Source organism: Anarrhichthys ocellatus, unplaced genomic scaffold (assembly GCF_004355925.1).
Source record: "Anarrhichthys ocellatus isolate YVR2014 unplaced genomic scaffold, GSC_Weel_1.0 scaffold22, whole genome shotgun sequence".
NCBI classification, from domain to species: domain Eukaryota; kingdom Metazoa; phylum Chordata; class Actinopteri; order Perciformes; family Anarhichadidae; genus Anarrhichthys; species Anarrhichthys ocellatus.
The window spans coordinates 485,086-503,537 of record NW_022280052.1 but is presented as its reverse complement, the minus strand read 5'-3'; the positions used below and the strand labels follow the sequence as shown (position 1 = coordinate 503,537).

The 18,452-nt window shown below is 42.4% G+C and overlaps 1 protein-coding gene across 1 annotated transcript in view; it reads left to right on the top strand.

The window, feature by feature from the left end:
* fndc7b (fibronectin type III domain containing 7b) overlaps window positions 1-18,452 on the top strand; it is a 49,021-nt gene that overhangs the window by 2,316 nt on the left and 28,253 nt on the right. Inside the window, exons 2-28 of the mRNA XM_031859765.1 lie at window positions 74-338; window positions 454-472; window positions 662-922; window positions 1,254-1,514; window positions 1,755-2,024; window positions 2,505-2,768; window positions 3,588-3,706; window positions 4,128-4,269; window positions 4,579-4,845; window positions 5,738-5,998; window positions 6,308-6,568; window positions 7,854-8,105; window positions 8,306-8,566; window positions 8,662-8,925; window positions 9,215-9,475; window positions 9,627-9,887; window positions 10,228-10,485; window positions 11,117-11,380; window positions 11,518-11,775; window positions 12,597-12,857; window positions 13,786-14,052; window positions 14,298-14,561; window positions 14,770-15,030; window positions 15,139-15,402; window positions 15,526-15,786; window positions 16,083-16,343; window positions 17,677-17,940. Coding sequence (XP_031715625.1) covers window positions 276-338; window positions 454-472; window positions 662-922; window positions 1,254-1,514; window positions 1,755-2,024; window positions 2,505-2,768; window positions 3,588-3,706; window positions 4,128-4,269; window positions 4,579-4,845; window positions 5,738-5,998; window positions 6,308-6,568; window positions 7,854-8,105; window positions 8,306-8,566; window positions 8,662-8,925; window positions 9,215-9,475; window positions 9,627-9,887; window positions 10,228-10,485; window positions 11,117-11,380; window positions 11,518-11,775; window positions 12,597-12,857; window positions 13,786-14,052; window positions 14,298-14,561; window positions 14,770-15,030; window positions 15,139-15,402; window positions 15,526-15,786; window positions 16,083-16,343; window positions 17,677-17,940 — 6,370 coding nt within the window. The 5' untranslated portion in view covers window positions 74-275. The remainder of the gene's footprint in view (window positions 1-73; window positions 339-453; window positions 473-661; window positions 923-1,253; window positions 1,515-1,754; window positions 2,025-2,504; window positions 2,769-3,587; window positions 3,707-4,127; window positions 4,270-4,578; window positions 4,846-5,737; window positions 5,999-6,307; window positions 6,569-7,853; window positions 8,106-8,305; window positions 8,567-8,661; window positions 8,926-9,214; window positions 9,476-9,626; window positions 9,888-10,227; window positions 10,486-11,116; window positions 11,381-11,517; window positions 11,776-12,596; window positions 12,858-13,785; window positions 14,053-14,297; window positions 14,562-14,769; window positions 15,031-15,138; window positions 15,403-15,525; window positions 15,787-16,082; window positions 16,344-17,676; window positions 17,941-18,452) is intronic.

Here is an 18,452-nt window from a genome sequence, read left to right as displayed (position 1 = left end):
AGAGAGAGAGAGAGAGAGAGAGAGAGAGAGAGAGAGAGAGAGAGAGACACATTCTTCTCCTCCTTGACTTCAGGTAACCTCACCAAACCCTCATCCATCCATCCAGCCTTCCATCCCTCCCTCCTGACTGCCTGAGGCTGTTGGTGGGACAGCCTGTCCCTGTTTGGGGCCATCTGATTGGTTCCCACACACGCTGGGCTGAAGCTCAAAAGAATCCAGAACACCTTTTGTATTTGACCACCTTCAACACTAAACTAATTGGAATCCAGCACTCAATGTCAAAAATGGGATTGTTGGGAGCTATAAGCTTTTCTTTAGCATTGGTATCTCTAACTCAGGTAAATATATATTTCTTTATGTTAAAACCTGTCAAACTCAACAATATGGATATTATTTAGTGTTAAAATATTTATAGCATGCTGTTGATTCAATTATATATATATTTTTTTACAGATACCTTATAGTGCAGCAGGTAAGCAAACCAAGACATTTAGTGTGAATACTATTTGAAATATTTGTGTTGGCATAACTTGGATTAAAAAAAGAAACACATACAACATTTATGATATTTTTGTATATTTGTGATATACCTTCAATTACACACTTTATGTTCTGTAACCCAGCTCGTGTTTTCAGTGCCATGTCTTTCCATCTCTTACAGGGTGCATCTTCTTGTCAGCAAAGTCTTCAAAGCCCTCATCGATTCTGGTAACATGGGAGAAATATACTGGGGCAACAAACTATTTTTTGGACCTTCGGGTGAAAAACGATACACAACTTGCACCGATTGTGGTGAGCCTGCCAGCGACCTCGACAGAAAGGAATGTGTGGGGTCTGAGACCAGGAACCGAATATATTGTGACTCTCAAAGTCTTTCAATTCTTCAAAGTGAACTGTACGGCTCAAGCTGTGGCGACCACAGGTAAAGAAGAAGACAGTTAATACAACATTTACATCGAATTCGTTGTAACATCTAAAATTAGATTGATTTGGTTACATTTGTTTGAGCAGCATCGTCATGCCATTCGCCCTCAGGGGTCAAATTGTGACATACAGTTATAAATAGCGAACTGTACATATTTCAGTATACGAATGCATACCAAACAAGCTCCAAAAGGAGTTACTTGAAAAGAAATGTAGAATGTGCTGTATCAAATTAGTCAACTCAGACTGCGTCAAAAACGCGCCATTACGCACAGATGCAAATTATGCAGCATCTAAATGACGCCGTCTCCCCTGCTCTTTCCTCTCAGTGCCCGCTACATCGCAGATAGTAGACGGCAGAGTTCTGTCGAGTACTTCAGCCGTGGTAAAGTGGACCGAGGTAACCTCGGCGGAGCACTACTTCCTGCTGATGTACTCTCAGGCCACCGGGCAGATGACAAACCTGACCTCCACCAACTCCTCTGCTGTGTTGGTAAATCTGCAGCCCTCCACTAACTACGACTTCTACATCGTGACAGCTAACCACGCCGGCTTGGGACCCAAAAGCAAAGTGCGGACCATCACGACCTGTAAGTGATCAGTTCCTTTTGGAGCCATGAGAAGTTTTTTTTTTTTTTAAGAAGGATGGGTGATATAATATCAGTTGGCTGAACTTGTCTTGGCTGTAATTGCAGACTATGAATTCCTAAATTGAAAGGTAACAGTGAAGCTTTTTAGTTCTTGAAATCAAAGAGACTGTTTCAAACTAATGTATCAAAAATAACTCATATAGATTGATATCCCTTCTAACTAAGTGCTTATGTTTCTAGTGGCTCAGCCTCCGGTGAACATCACAGCGACACAGATTGACCGGGACATGGCGAGGTTGACGTGGCAGCCGGTGGAGGGCGTCCTGCTATACAAAGTCTCCATCCAGGACATTGATGAACCCACCAGCCCGCCGTCTGTGTACAACATCACAGACATTAAGCTGGATGTTCAAGGCATCTTCCCATGTTCCACCTATGTGATATCAGTGTCCTCATTCAACATGTTTCTGGAGCCCAGCGAGCCCACAGACTACACCTACTCCACCAACAGTGAGTCGGCACAGTCATACCGATATCAATAACCGGTTGATTTTGATCTAGGTCAGCTATTCTCTCTGAGCCGTTCCTTTCAAACATTCAGAATATGATCCTCAGGGGAAAAGGGATTCAGATGCCCTGACAACCTATTTGTTGTTGAGGTTGTCATGTAAACATGAACCTAAGAAAAAACTGAAACTGAAGTGATTGTTTAAGTCTTTTTACTTTATATTAATTATGGAATATACAGCTTTAACACTATATGTTCAGTTTGCACTGATCAGAGATAATGTGATAGTTTGAAACAGAACAAATTAAGAATTGTACTCATAAAACAATTTAATTATGGCATACTTATAAAGCAATCACTACCTCTTACAATTTATGATATAAAATGTATATAGAATGTCAATCCACTTACACCGTTCTTTTTCACCAAGTTTTTTTGTCACGTACAATAAAAACAAAACACTAATCCTGTGTTACTTGCAGAGCTCAGACCAGTTTCATCAGTTTCGGTGGACTACACCTGCGCCACCCACTCTGCCATGGTTGCCTGGTCGCCCGTGTTTGGGGCCGACTCCTACAACGCCACGGCGATGGGCAAAAATGGCACGCAGCTGACGTGCACCAGCCAGAGCATCACCTGTCAGATCACCGGACTGAGCTGCGGCGAGAGCTACGTGGTGCATGTAACGCCAATGTCAGAGAACTGCAAGCACATGAGGAACACCACCTCAGCCACTTTTCAGACCGGTGAGACGCAATAATCACAAAGAAAAAAGGATCACTTAACTTAGGCGAACTATCTAACACAAAAGAAAAAGAAAACACACATACTGACATCTTCTTCAAAGTCCTTTTTGACATAACCACACACCTAGAGTCATTGCTGCAGCATTTTGATTTTAGTTTTTTCAGCCATTTCAACATTGTTGAAACAGAGCAACTATTGGTCGTGAGAGAAACTGTGGGTGTTTGAATGAGGTCTCCCGTGACTCAGTGTGAGCCTCTATTTTAGTGAGACACCAAAGGAGATTAGAGAAAGACAAACTAGCGGGACAGTAAATGACCGCAAAACACAGTATACTGAGCTGAAATAAAACAAGTGCAGAAAAGAAAAAGTGAAAAGCGGTGGGGGAAACACAAAATACAACCGTTTTCACAGGCCGAGTCAAACTCCCCATTACAAGTTACATTCATGAGTTTAGTTGAGTGCATCACTGGGTGTCTCCTTTGAAAACTGGGTCTCCCATTGAGCTGCACTGTCTATATCATATTGTGTTGTGTTCAGGCTGCTAAGAATGAGCCTGTGTTTGTGTTAAACCTGAAACCTCATACAGTGAAAAGCAACACTGGAGTGTAATCTTCAGTATCAGGGCGTTTTGACCTGAAAAGGGATCTGAGATGCTCGCCTTTGATGTTAATACAACACCATTTACTTCAATTTTCATTACGAAATTTGTCCTTTATAATGATATCTATCCATCCATCCCTCCATCTGATGGGAATGGGATTGATGAATAAGGTGAATTTCACAGTTTAAATAATTATATATTATCCATTTCCTTTAAGTTCCCTGTCCTCCCAAGAACCTGGAGTTGTTGCGAGATTGTTCCAGCGAAGTCATTGTTTTTTCCTGGGAACGCACAAACAGTACAGACCACTACTTGGCCCAGGCAGTGGACTCTCAGGTACCGCATTCTGGACAATTTTTTTTATGTAAAATGAATGTATATGCAAGAAGATTCTTTTGAATTAAAAGAAAAAGTTCAACATTTTTGGAAAGAAACCGAAAATTTGCCTTCTTATGTTGCATATTACGCTACAGCCAGCAGCTAGTTAGCTTAGCTTAGCACCATAGCTAGCCTGGCTCTGGCAAGAAAATCCCCACCAGCTTTGGTCTTTGTGCTTAACTAAGCTAACCAGCTGATGGCTGTAGCTTCATATTTAGGATGTAGATGTGAGAGTGGCATCAACCTTGTCATCCAACTGTTTGCAAGAAAGCAAATAAGCATATGTTCCAAAATGTTGAACTATACCTTTAAAGAGGTAATGACCAGAGTCTGTAATTTAGTGTACACATCATGTAAATGCTTTGTGATTTCTCTGTAGGGAGTGGTCCAGCATTGTTTGACTGAAGACAGCTCCTGTTATTTCACACACACGGTGTGTGGACGACACTATGAGTTCTCAGTCCTTTCCATCGCAGGGCAATGCAGAAGCCAGATTAGCTCTACTGTTGACATTCGTACAGGTATGACATCTCTACAGCAGTAAATGCACACACACACATATTTTGTATAACAAAACATAACTTTGTGAGCCAGTGATGAAGATTTTTAATGTATATAGCAATTGAATATCCATAATTTCAAGTTCAAACATTAGTGGGTAGCTGAACTGTGATCCATTCTCATGTGATCGCCCTCCGGTGGGTTCTCTTAAAACATGATCCAACTGCTGTCCTATTTCAAAATGACAATATTATTTTAGCTCTTTTTAGCTTGAAGTGTTATAATCTTTTATAAATTGCAAATATAAATTAAACTTTACCTGTCTCCAGCACCCTGTATTCCCCAGAATCTGCAAACCTTAGCCAACTGCAACTCAGACGTTCTGCTCAGCAAGTGGGATCTCGCCGAGGGGGCTCTTCGTTACACCGTGGAGGCCTTCGGCAACAGGGAAAACAAACGCTACTACAACTGCAGCTCCCTGTCCAACAGCTGCGCTATGCCGGGCGTCGAGTGTGGAGAGTACTTCACCATCTACATCACAGCTTTTGACGAAGAATGTGCCAGCCCGAGGGTGCTGGGGCCTGTGGCTGAGACAAGTGAGGAGGAGCTGTTAGTGCCTGTTTATTAGATGCCAGCAGTGGTGGAAGAAGTATCGAGATTATTTACTTGCTCCATAAAAAAATATCCAAAACAAGTAAAAGTTCTGTATACAACATCTTACTTTTGCAAAGGGAAGGAGGCATTGTATTATCAGCAACATGTTGCAATGACTCCTTCATATATTATTATACATTGAACTATTATTGCTGATACATTAATGTGTAAGCAGCATTTTGATAAGGAGGAATTTTAACTGTAATATATACTGTTAGATTGTTGCATCTATAGCTACCTGTCCTTTAAAATAAACTGACCAGATGCTATTTTAAGTAAAATATTAGCCTGTACCTACAGACAATGTACACTACTTATTAGTTACATTTCACCACAAAATATTTTCTCCATCACTTCACAAACATCACAGAAACTGCCTATTCACTCAGCATTTGCATGGGATTTCTTTATAGCTGAATCAATTAGTCAATTCATCAAATAGTCAATTAAACAGACAATTAATCAGCAACTATTTTGATAATTGATTATTATTGTTATATTATAGTTTCTCAAATGTGAAAGTTTGCTATTTTTCATGATTTACATTACACGATTTAACATTAATACCATTATAAATGAACTATCTTTTGGTTTTGGCCTGTGTTGGATAAAACGAGCACTTTGAAGACCTCACTCTGGGGTCTGGAAAATGCGATGGCCATTTGTTATTATTTTCTGATGGCTTTACAGACCAAACCAGTAATCCAATAATTGAGAATATAATAAATCAATAATAAAAATAATCTCTTGATTGGCAACCTCGATTGTCATCGCCTGCAAAAGTAAATGAAAAGTGGAATTCATTCTTATGTAAATGTGTCCCCTTTCCTCTAGTCCCATGCGTTCCTCAGAACGTGTCAGCAGAGAGGGACTGTGGATCCGACTCCATCGGAATGACCTGGTTAATGGCCGGCAGTGCAATATTCTACATCGCCATAGCGAAGGACAGTAATGGCGTCATTCACAGCTGCAACGCCATAGATCTGACGTGTAAGATCGAGGGCTTACAGTGCGGCACCAACTACACAGCGTACGTCATCGCCACCAACTTCATGTGCAACAGCTCTGAGAGCGAGATGCTCACCATAGAGACAGGTACTGTGGGGCTGCTCGTTCTTCTTCTTCTGGGTTATTATACTGTAAAGCTGCTTGAGTGACCTTTGAAGTGAACAAAAGTGGGAAAGGAGGGACCTGCATTTTTCATCTGAAGTACAAGATTTAAAGGTCAATAATGTTGTCTGGAAGGATTGAACAAACTTCTAGCTAAGATATACAGTATTTAATGGCTTAGTCCCATTTCTGGAAAGCGATTTTTAAGAATCTTAAGCTGCTGATTTTAATTAAATTAAATTAAGTTTAATTTCAAAATGTTGTCTACTTAACTGTCCCTTTGCCTCATTTCAGGCGCTTGCCCACCGCATCACGTTACTGCCTCACTGGACTGTGTAGCCAATGAGGCTCTGATTTCGTGGCGTGACCAACCCAAAATAAACTCCTACACCGCCACCATCAAGGATGAAGATCAGGGACTTCTCAGTTGCAGCTCCACTAATACCAGCTGCAGGGTACCCAACCTGAAATGTGGCCAGCTCTACACAGCCACTGTCAAAAGCCACGATGGCATGTGCCCCAGCATGCCCTCTCAGGAAATCTACATGGAGTCTGGTAAAGGAACAACAATTCGTATATATTACAACGTCATGTCACTATATCTCTAACCTCCTCAGTAAAGCTTTGAGAGCTCAAAGCTGCACCAATAGGTTATTCTATGTTAACTTTATATTAACATCTCTGAAGTTCCCTTCAGCTACAGAGTGTTTCAGTGTCTTTCAGCTCATTGTTTTGGATTCACACAACTGTACTGTTTTCGTTTTGCCTCTCATCAGCATTGTTTACAGCAACAACATCTGATAAGATAAGATAAGATAGACTTTAATGTCCCGAAGGAAATTTGTCTTGGCTACGTATAAGCTTCGTGCTCAGCTCTTAACAGCAGACAGATAAAGTTAGTGAGCAGCTGGTGAACACAGTGGAATGCTCGGCACCTAAAGAGCCAGATATTTCCCTCAACAGTTGGATCAGAACAAAAGGGTGGTCAAATTATACTTAATTTGTCAGATGGCCAGAAATATGACTCCAGTTGAATGCCACGTTGCTCCGTGCTGCTGTGGATGTGTAAATAGGCAACACTTTCCCAATGTCAACTCCACTGTAGTGCTGACCCCAAGTGGCCCAAAAAAAAAAATCAATGAATCCATGTTTAAGTACAGCAGAGGCTGACTTCTTATATTGCCTATATCAGCGATTCTCAAAGTGAGGTCTGTGGAAAGTTATCAGATATAAAAAAGTTTTTTTTAAACATGTTTTCAAAGTTCAACAAATATTTCAATTTTTTAAATCTCTAATAGTTCATAGATTACTTTTTCATCTAAACAATCTGTAGCTTTTAGAATCTGCAAATATGTTTAATATATGTCTAACATCTTTCCAATAGATTTCTCTTGTCTTGTCTTGTTCCACATAACTAAGACTAAAGAAGTGTAAAAACATTCTAAGAAACATATGTTAGCAGGTCCCCAGTAGTCTATATTCTCTCATTCGTAAAGTGTTCTTGGCTGAATCAAAATTGAGAACCTTCGGTCTCTATAGTCTGAGAAGTCCTAAAAATGGCCACTGTACCCTTTAGAAACATGACTCTGGTGCCACCATCAAGCCAAACTTTGAACTATTTGCCCCACTAGCAGTAAGGATCTACGGTAAGAATAGCAAAGCTGTCATTTTCATTTATTGTTTTCTGGTGTGTTATGTGCATTGTAGCCTGGCATGTAGTCTTGGTCTCAATTTAACCCCCTGCACATTAGCATCCCTTTTTCCTAAACACAGTGTCTAGATCAACCTGCATGTAGAAGCTCTGAGAGGAACATACTTCACCTTTCTTTCTTCTCTCCAGTTCCTTGCGGGCCCAACGTGACAGCGAACTTAGACTGCCGGTCACAAGTACTGACCCTCAGCTGGAACGCGACAAGTAACGCAGAAGGTTACAAAACTGTGGTCTCAAACAGCAACAACGCAACGTCTTACATCACCACGAAGCCTGGGGTGACGATCACCACGCTGGAGTGTGGACTTAATTACACGCTGACAGTGATGTCCTTCAACAGCACCTGTGTCAGCCAACCCTCAGTGTTGTCTATCAGGGAAAGTAAGAGAACACGGTGACAAATGTGATAGAAAAAACTTTTAAAATATGAGTAAATTATGCATTAGTAAGTGTTACCTGACATAAATGTGACTTAGTATCGAGAAAATATGTCTACTGACATGTAAGCAGCTTTCTAGTACTCTAATTTGAAGACAATTCATTAAAATGCAAAGCACTGATCTGAGGTTTTTCTCCCTCAGCACCATGTGTGCCCACTAACGTGACGGTTACAAGAAACTGTGGCCAGAGTTTTGCGCAAGTGACTTGGAATGCAAGCCGCGGCGCCCTACGCTACCAAGCAGCTGCAATAGATAAAGACGGTGAACGCCTGCTGTGCTCCTCCAATGAGACATGGTGCATGTTGACGGGCCTCGTGTGCAGCCAGGTTTACAGTGTCGGGGTGTCTGCCATGGACGACACCTGCTCCAGCAATGAGAGCTCTGCAAAGACACTACGGGCAGGTAGAAACGAGCACGATTCAATCTCTGAAATGTGTAGATCCTTCTCATGGTCCCAACTCCATGCCATCCATATGTTCTGTGCCCTTCCTCTACAGAGCCCTGCCCTCCCTCTCAGCTCAACGTCTCTGTCAACTGTGCCAATAGCTCTGCCATGTTAAGCTGGAGCAGCAGCCCCAATGCAGTGTCCTACACTGGCAAAGCAGTGAGCGCAAGCGGACACAATGTGACCTGTGACGCAGGAATGAAGCTCGGTTGCCAAATGGATGGTCTGCACTGTGGCAAGAAGTACACCTTCACTGTGTCAGCGTCAGATGGTGACTGTCAAAGTCCTGACAGCGAGCCTGTCGTCCAAACAACTGGTGAGAATGAGTGGCATCGCTGCTTTCTTCCTGTGTCTTCTTTCTCCCTTCATAACCCCTTTCTTACAAATCCTCAATAAAAATGGCTCTGTGAAAAATCACCCTTTTCCTTCCCTACCTCCTCCTTTCTACAAACACTGCAAATTGCAAACACTGCAAGCAGATTGCAAACACTGCAATCCCAAAAGATGAGAAAAGTAGCCAAAAAACAAAATCTATGAATGCAATTTTAAGTGATTCAGCGACTACTACATGATCTCACTCTTTGCCACTCTTTGCCTCCTCTCAGCCCCATGTGTTGTGAAGAGTGTGCTCAACGCCCTGAACTGTAGCACCAACATGCTGACCATCAGCTGGGCGCCTGGATCCATGCCATTAAACTACAGCGCCGCCGCCCTGGCTGGAGACGGCACTGTACTTCACTGCTTAACAGAGGATTCAAGTTGTACGCTGACTAACTTACAGTGTGGACAGAGCTACAATGTGACGATCAGAGCCGTCAGCAGCACATGTGAAGGACACAGCAGCGTCCCCGAAATAGTCAATTCTGGTAAGTTTTGTCAGCCGAGCCACCAGAGCAGTAGGCTCTATGGAAATACAGAAAGCACAGCAAGCTAAAGGACATGGTCTCTTGGTAGTAAAATTGTTCTCTCCTTCCTCCTCATGTGCCTATTTTTCCACCAACATCATTTCTCTCTTAGTTCCTTGTGTTCCTGTGAACGTCCAAGGCGTTGTGGAGTGCTCCACTAACACAGTGGAGGCGTCCTGGGATGCAGCTGCCGGCGCAGCGTCCTACATCTCCGCATTGAACGGAGCGGGAGGTTTCTCGTCTTCCTGCCCTACAGCTGACACAAGTTGCCTCTTCTCTGACCTGCAGTGCGCTCAGACGTACAAGCTCAGTGTGGTGGCCATGAATGACAGGTGTACCAGTTCCAACAGTGCCAATATCTCAGCGAGAACCGGTAACTGCAGAGTTTTGATTACAAAGAAATCTGAGCCTTTCATTTCAGGCAAACAGTGTGAAAGCTATTACTGTATGAAATATTTCTTTTGTGGACTTTCTGTTGCGGATGTTTGAGGTTCTGGAGGCACTTGGAGCAAAACATTTGATGTACTTGCTATATTTTTAATGACAATTAATTAGGATTTGGCTCAAAGCATAGCTATCAAAGTAATGCAGATGCCGCGGTCGCACCAGAGCTATCAAAATATACTGACAGTTGAATTCCATCATTTAAGTGAAAGAATTCAAGTCATAGTATAAATACAGTCATAATAGTCATCTTCCCCTCCCTCCTCCAGCACCCTGCGATCCTACAAATGTGGCCTCTGCTTTGCACTGCCTCTCTGGTGTTGTGACGGTGACTTGGGGGCCCAGCGCTGGAGCAAAACATTACACAGTCCTCGCCAAGGCCAACGGACACATCGACTACTGTAACTCAAACGGCACTTCCTGTGAGCTGACCCAGCTGCAGTGTGGGAAGGACTACGCTGTGACTGTGCTGGCAGGGGACGGGAACTGCAACAGCTCCATACTCGCCAAAACCAATGTGACAACAGGTAAAGAAAGACACAATAAGAGTGAGGAGCCGTTGTTTGTTGGAACCATTGTTGCTGATGCTTTTGAATATATTGATTAACCAATTTTAATATTGCTATTATAAGTTGTGTTTTTTTTAATTGAATGTATGGCTTTTTATCCTGCGGATTGTGTTTTCATTGCAATCATTGACTTCACCGCGACAGCTATCGGTGAATTCGGCTGTGCAAAGCAGGGCCATAGCCAGGAAATTAGAAATACTGATGTCACGAGTGCCCCCAATCGCAGCCCTTACCACTTTCAGAAACTAGAAATATCCATACTACCCCACTTCAAAACACCTGAACTATCCCTTTAATGTTTTCAATGGGAATCAAGACCCTACATATGAGATATAGTCCTATCTTTGTCCTTTTGAGAAAGTATTCTGATGAAGGTCTTAGGATTGATGATCTGATAACTTAATAACTGCGTCTTCAATGCAAAATCTTTCCTAATTTAATTTTAAAGCTTCTTTAAACTAAACATTTTTTAATTGAAAGTGGACAGAAAAAAAGGGAAATTACAGAGATTTGATATAAGACAAACAATGAACAACCAAAAGATTCCTCTAAAAGGCAAATTTGAAATGTATGACAATCCCTTGCCCAGCCCCCTGCGCTCCAGTGATCCAGGATCACTCCCTGGACTGTGTCTCCAACCACGCTGTGCTCACCTGGGTTGAGGACGAGGATGCCATGAACATCACGGTCAACGCAACCTCCAGCCTGGGACACTCGACGTCCTGCAGCTCCTCCGCCAACAGCAGCTGTGTCCTGGATGAACTGCAGTGCGGACACACCTACACCGTCCAGGCTGTTGCACGAGGAGTCCAGTGTTGGAGCAAACCCAGCTCTTCTTTTCAGATCGTCACATGTAAGTTGTAACTTAAGACTTGTGTTAAGGCTGTTGCATTCGGGGCCACTTGATGTTGGCGGAGTCTTATAAAGTATTCAGGAAGTATTCAAGTATGAGGTGTTTAGGAACTGACTGTTTACGCCACTCTCACCCAGCCCCATGTACCCCTGCAAATGTGGAGTACACATACTCCTGTGAGACTGGCATCGCCTTCGTGAGCTGGGACGAGACTGTGGGAAGAAAGAGTTTCTACGCCTACGTCTATTCTGGAGACCACATGGCCTCCTGCAGCACCAGCCAGACCAACTGCTCCCTGCCCTCACTACTCTGTGGTCGCATGTACGATGTGACCGTGATAGCTGTGGCTGACCACTGCAACAGCAGCGTGCCAGGTGTAACGCAAATACAGACAGGTAAGAGAGCAAGGATTGGGTGATGGGACATCTACAGGGTGTGTGTGTGTGTGTATGGAGATGATTTAAAATGACCGGTAACCAGAGTTTCTGTGGGTGTAATCTCCACTCCACTCTAATCTAAACCAGTGTGTTTGCACGTAATCTTTCTTTACTACAAAGCATGTAAACTTGACATTTTTGTGGACATTTTCTTGAATGTCAGCAATGCACTTTTGAAAGTGTTAGGTTATATAATACTGTAGGCGCTAACCTAAACTACCTGCAGACATAAATAAAGGATAAAAACTAAACAAAACTAGGTTGGCGAGAGACATCTTGGAACCAACCAGGTCATGTAGGCTCCCAGTTGGTGAGATTAATCCCTTAATGAGGTGGGAGGGGCCAGGCAATCAGGGAGGACCTGTGAGGAGGAAGCAGAGGCCAAGGGCCTTCACAATCAAAGAATTCAAAGGTGCAACTATTAGCTAAAACATAGATTTAGCTAAAAATTGGATTATAGTTACTGTGGAGGGCTACAACCACATTATATGTGATTAACACCTTAGAGACACAGTGTATGATTCAAGCTAGCAAAGGTAGGTGGGTAATTAGCATTGTAGCTGATCACAGTGCTTGCATGTTCATCTGTTTAAAAACGAGACTGGGTTTTGGCATATTTTCATAAAGACTCCCATGGGCACAGATATTATAGCTCCTGTCTTCCCAGTTGAAATCTAGAAAAAAATGCAGAAGGCAAACTTTTCCCTAAAATGAAGTAAGTGATTAGTGCTTTTGCATAAAGACTCAGTTGTGTTTCTCCTCTTGTTTCTCCCCATCAGCCCCCTGTGCTCCCAAAAATATCAGTGCCTCCCTGGTGTGTGACAACAACACAGCGGTGGTGAGCTGGCAACAGAGCCCCAGTGCTGTTTCCTACAAAGTGATGGCACAGGGCAGAGACAGTGATGTGAAACAATGCACTACTAACGACACAAGTTGTCTCCTACCCGACATGCACTGCGCCCAGACCTACGTCATCACTGTCACCCCCTTCTCTGAACGCTGCAAGGGCTTCGACAGCTCCCCACACAGTTATATTGCAGGTGAGGTGGAAAAAAGCACTTTGACACACTTTGATGTGATATCAACATTGAGTTTGTCTTCGTTCAAACCTATTCAAAAATATTGTATACAAAAATATTTTATGTTTTAATACTGCCTCTCTGTTAAGACTAAAACAAAGGGGGGGAAATGATTTTGCTGGGTTGATTGTTTATCCTGGGCTGATGCAGTTCTTCTAGATGCCACCAGATGTCAGTGGTGGAAATTAACTAAGTACATTTACTCAATTACTGTACTTTAGTACAATTTAGAGGTACTTGTACTTTATAGGAGTATTTCCATTTTATGCTACTTTATACTACTACATTTTCATTACAACATCAATGAATTACCTTTCATGTTCAGATTAATACTACACAAATTGATCAACAAATAATTTCTGATGTATTGTTATCAGTTAAAATGCAAAGTTATTGACAAATATATTATGTGAATTAACAAATAATTAGATTTCAACAATAATTATGACTCTAAAATGGACCACTCTGCATAATGAGTTATTTTGGTACGTGGTACTTTGGATGCAAATATTTTTCCTTCAGTAAAACTTTTAATGCATGACTTTTACTTAACTAAAATATATCTTCTCTGGGGTATTACTACTTTTACTTAAGCAGAAGATCTGAGTATTTCTTTCACCACTTCCAGATGCTGGCTTTCGGACAAATATTGACTACTGGATCTCAATTGTTAATTTCACTTCTTATTGTCTAATGTGTGTCTTGGTGATTGTGACAATCATTATATTGAATATAGGGTAATTACCTATTTTATCTAATTGTTATACAACATATTAAGTATGTTTGCTACATACAGTTCTTTGTTTGATATTTTCTAAATATTAAACATGTTTTTGCCTCATGCTTACTCCACTTTAACTTCCCTCTTCCCTTCTTCTCTTTCTTTCAGGCCCCTGCCCTCCCACAGATGTTCATGTGTCCCTGCAGTGTGTTAGTAATGTGGGCCATGTGACCTGGACCGCTGCCCCACAAGCAGATCTCTATGTGGCCACAGCACTACCGTCTGCTGTGGATGAACAGAACCACACCTGCACCTCCAACGGAACAAGCTGCTCCCTCACAAACCTCAACTGTGGCGAGACGGCCGTCGTCACAGTGGTCACCATAGAGAGGGGCTGCACGAGCGAGCCCAGCCTGCCTTTTACTTTCCATTCAGGTCAGAGAATGTGTGCATAGATATTAGAGGAATAGTTTCACATTTTTGATATAATATAATGAATCAGCTTCATGATTCTTATTCCACATATTTATATATATTAAATTTTAAGTATTTAACAATCATAAATGATATAATCTATCATATGAACTATTATATTATTGGTTTTAGTTTGCAAAAATGTATATTTGAATCAGTTAATTTATAAGATTTTCTCTCTCTTCATCTCCTTTTCTTGTTCTCAGTCATTTGCCCACCGACTAGTGTGGCTGGAGTGACAACTTGTAGCGACAATGACATCACAGTAAGCTGGAACCCGAGCCCAGAAAGTGGCGTTACCTACGTCGTCCACTCTGAAGAATATGGCGGGACCAGCGCCAACTTCTCCACAACCCAGACGTCCCATGTGCTCACCGGGCTGCAGTGTGGCGAGTTGTATTCACTGACAGTCGCTGCCAGGGACAATGAGTGCACCAGTGTCCTCAGCAAGCCTATACTAAGTGAAACAGGTTAATATTTTGATAACTTGGTTGCTTACTTACAATAATGCAGAGCGGTTCCAGTGAGAAAAAGTAATTTTCACAGTGCCATTAATCAGTAAACATCCATTTCTCCACGCTAACAAAAGCTAAAGAGTTTAATTTTCACTCCCAGCTCAGTCTATAAATGCAGTTGAGGAGCACAGAATAATTCCTTCCTGAATCTCTTTCCTGCCAGCTCCGTGTCCTCTGACCAACCTGACGGCCAGAGCCGAGTGTGGTACCAACTTGGGAAAGCTGACCTGGGCGCCAAGTATCCACGCCATCTCCTACACAGCTACAGTGATTGGTACCCACGGTCATCTAGTTTCCTGTTCATCCAACACAACTACAAACTGCTCAGTGAAGTTGGATTGTGGACGACAGTACTCGGCAGTTGTGGTTGCTTCCAGTGAGACATGCAACAGCAGTACGGGAGCATCCGTAACTTTTGACTCAGGTAAATGACACATGCAGATGTCTGGGTTGCACTTTCACTGTTTTAAAGCTTAAAACCAACGATTGAATTACTAAATCAATCGTCCTCCACTCTTGTCCCTTCCCACAGCCTACTGTCTGCCTGACAGGGTGGAAGCAGACCTGGACTGCAATGTCAACTCCTTTGCGGTTGGGTGGAGGGCGAACATCGGCGACGTCGGCTCCTATACTGCGATCGCCATTGGCAGTGACGGCTCCCGTGCAACCTGTGACTCCCTTAACACAAACTGCGACATCCAGAACCTAAAATGTGGCTTCAACTACAGCATTGTGGTCACTACATCATCAGTCGACTGTGGCACCATCGAGGGATCCGACTACGCGATGCAGTCAGGTAGCAAAAGATCACGACTCTTAATCTTAGTAAAAACTCATATCTCCGCATCCTTTCTTATCACGACTCGCTATATTATTACACCCTAACCTCTCTTATTCATCCACCTCTTCACCCTTTCAGCCCCTTGTAAACCAGAAGGGGTGTTGGTGGATCTGCGGTGCAGCACTAACATGGCGTCGGTGACCTGGGGAAACTCGGGGCCAGACCAGACCCAGGTGGTGTCAGCTGTGGACAGCGGAGGAATGAACACCACCTGCAGCTCCAGCAGCTCCAACTGCACCTTCGACCAGCTGACCTGCGGGGAGAGCTACGTTATCAGTGTGGTCGGCCACACAGACACATGCAGCAGTGAACCAGCTGTTGCAGAAATGCTCAACGCAGGTATTTAGTAAATAATAATGTACAGCGAGCATTACATGGTCTACACACTAAAGCAGGACTGAAACCGTAGGAACATTGATTATTAAGAATTAATAAGAATAGCTGCTGTGCAAAAGGCCTACTGAACTTAAGTACAGTACATGTTCTTAGTTAGTTTCCACCACTCGTACTTAACAAAGCTGTAATATAAAAACAGGCAATATACTACAAGCTTGCTGGAATAATTGAAATCAAATGCTACAGAAGACTAAACTGAAAGTGACTCTTCCACATATCTACCTCTTTCTTCCCACCAGCTCCATGTGTTCCCACCCACCTCACGGCAGAAGTGGACTGCCAGACTGGTATCACCGTGGTCACATGGGACTCAGCACGTGGTGCCAAATCTTACACCGTCTATGCTCGGGGCGATCTCGGCCACAATGCTGAATGCAACAGCACTGACACCAACTGTAACTTCCCTAACCTGGCGTGTGGGCAGGACTATGCCATTACAGTGGTGGCTCGCCATGACTCCTGCATCAGTTTGGTCAGCGAGTCCATCAACGCCACCACAGGTAAAAGCAGATCAGCCGAGTATGAGTATGCAGATTTACAACCCCCTTGAACTATGCATCAGAAGCTACAGAATGCACTTGACATAGGGTGCGTTTCAATACCCATACCTTTTAGTATGCCTTGAAAAAGATTTAGTATGTCACAATACAAATGCAGTATGTCCTGCTGCATCCGGTTGCATTTTGCGGTACGCAAGCCAGCATGCTTTTCTGGCTATTCTAACCCACAATCCTATGCACAGCGGGGATACAGTACGTCACACGCTGAGCTGCCGAGAGCACAGATAGATGATTCAATGACGGAAGCTGCCTGCTATATGAACAAGAGGGTCAAAGTTCAAGGCGCAATGTATTGACGAAGTAGTATGTCCCAATACTGCATGCAACAATAAATACTTTGTAATGGCAGCTGCAATATGTTCTAAAAGTAAAAATATGTGATTTGGAAAGCAGCCTTATCTAAAAACCTGAGTGAACTTTGCAGCGCTGTGGAAGGAACCTTGATAAACCTGAAGCCGTTGAGTTGAGAGTTGGCATCACATTTCGTGGAAAGGGAAGTAGTCTATGAGCCATTTGTATTCTTGTTACTGTACGAGTGGTTTGTGTCATGACCCGGCTCAAAGGTTGTAACAAAAGGGAGACAAGACGAGCGATAAAAGTAATCAAATAGACATTTATTTAAGAACAAAGAATTACTCAAGACAAATAAGACAAATAAGCAGCTGTGTCATCCAGACAAGAGTCGGAGAGGAGAGAGGGGGGCCGATCCTTGTTGAGCTGTGGATTTATATATCCATCACTCCATCAGGCTCAGGTGTGGCTCATTAGCTGCTGATCAACATCCTGAAAGACAGAAGGCAGCAACCAGGACACAGACCCCTAGTGGGAGGGAGGGGTCGTCACATTTGGCACCACTTTATCCGATAATTTGTACTTTCTACAGCATACAAACACAATAGGTAGATATACACACTTTCATTGTATTGCTGTTTCATTGTTTTATATCTAATTACCCATAATAAGCTTTAGCAAACTTAAAACTTTAAGGGTTGTGCAAAGAGACACATTTGTCTTTATTGTTGTGTCCCATGGTCGCTACAATGTGTTAATAGAAGAGCAGTGTTTCATGGGAAGTGTCTTCTTGCGTGAAAAGTTCACAAAAACCCATTCAGAATCCAACTACAAATCAACAGAAGCAAATGCACTTGACAGACAGGTTTTTCCAAAAAATCATTAATTTACAGAAATTACAGTTTTAGTTCACACAGTACATACCCACATGACCCTCTCTCTATGTATTCACTTTTCCCTCTCTACATACCTCTCTGTCGAGGTCCTTGTCCCCACAGCGGTCTGCAGGCTACCCTGGACTGTGACACCAACACGGCTCTGGTGTCTTGGACGCCCGGCAGTGGCATCCGCTACTACAACGCCTCAGCAGTTGCTTTTAGCAATGTAGACATGCAGACCTGCTCCACCAATGGCTCCTCCTGCAACATCAGCTCTCTGCTCTGCGGAGAGAGCTACAGGGTGAACGTCAGTGGACAGGGACAGAACTGCCCCAGTCCGGCACAGAACTGGCACCGAATCAACACCGGTAACTTCTTATACTTCATAGAGTTTAACTGCTACTACTCTAAGTTTATATTTTCAACAATTTATCCATTGCTTTCAGCTAATTATTTAAACTCCATATCAACTACTTTTAGCTATGTATGCTATATTACCATATGACTTTTAGCATCCTTTTACTACTGTTTATCCTGATAAATAACTTATTATCTAATCTACACACACATATATGTATGTATGTATGTATATGTATGTATGTATGTATATGTATGTATGTATGTATGTATATATGTGTATATATGTATGTATGTATATATATGTGTATATGTATGTATGTATGTATGTATGTATATGTATGTATGTATGTATATATATGTATATATATGTATGTATGTATGTATATATATGTATATATATGTGTATATGTATGTATGTATGTATATATGTGTATATGTATGTATGTATGTATATATATGTGTATATGTATGTGTATATGTATATATATGTGTATATGTATGTATATATGTATATATATGT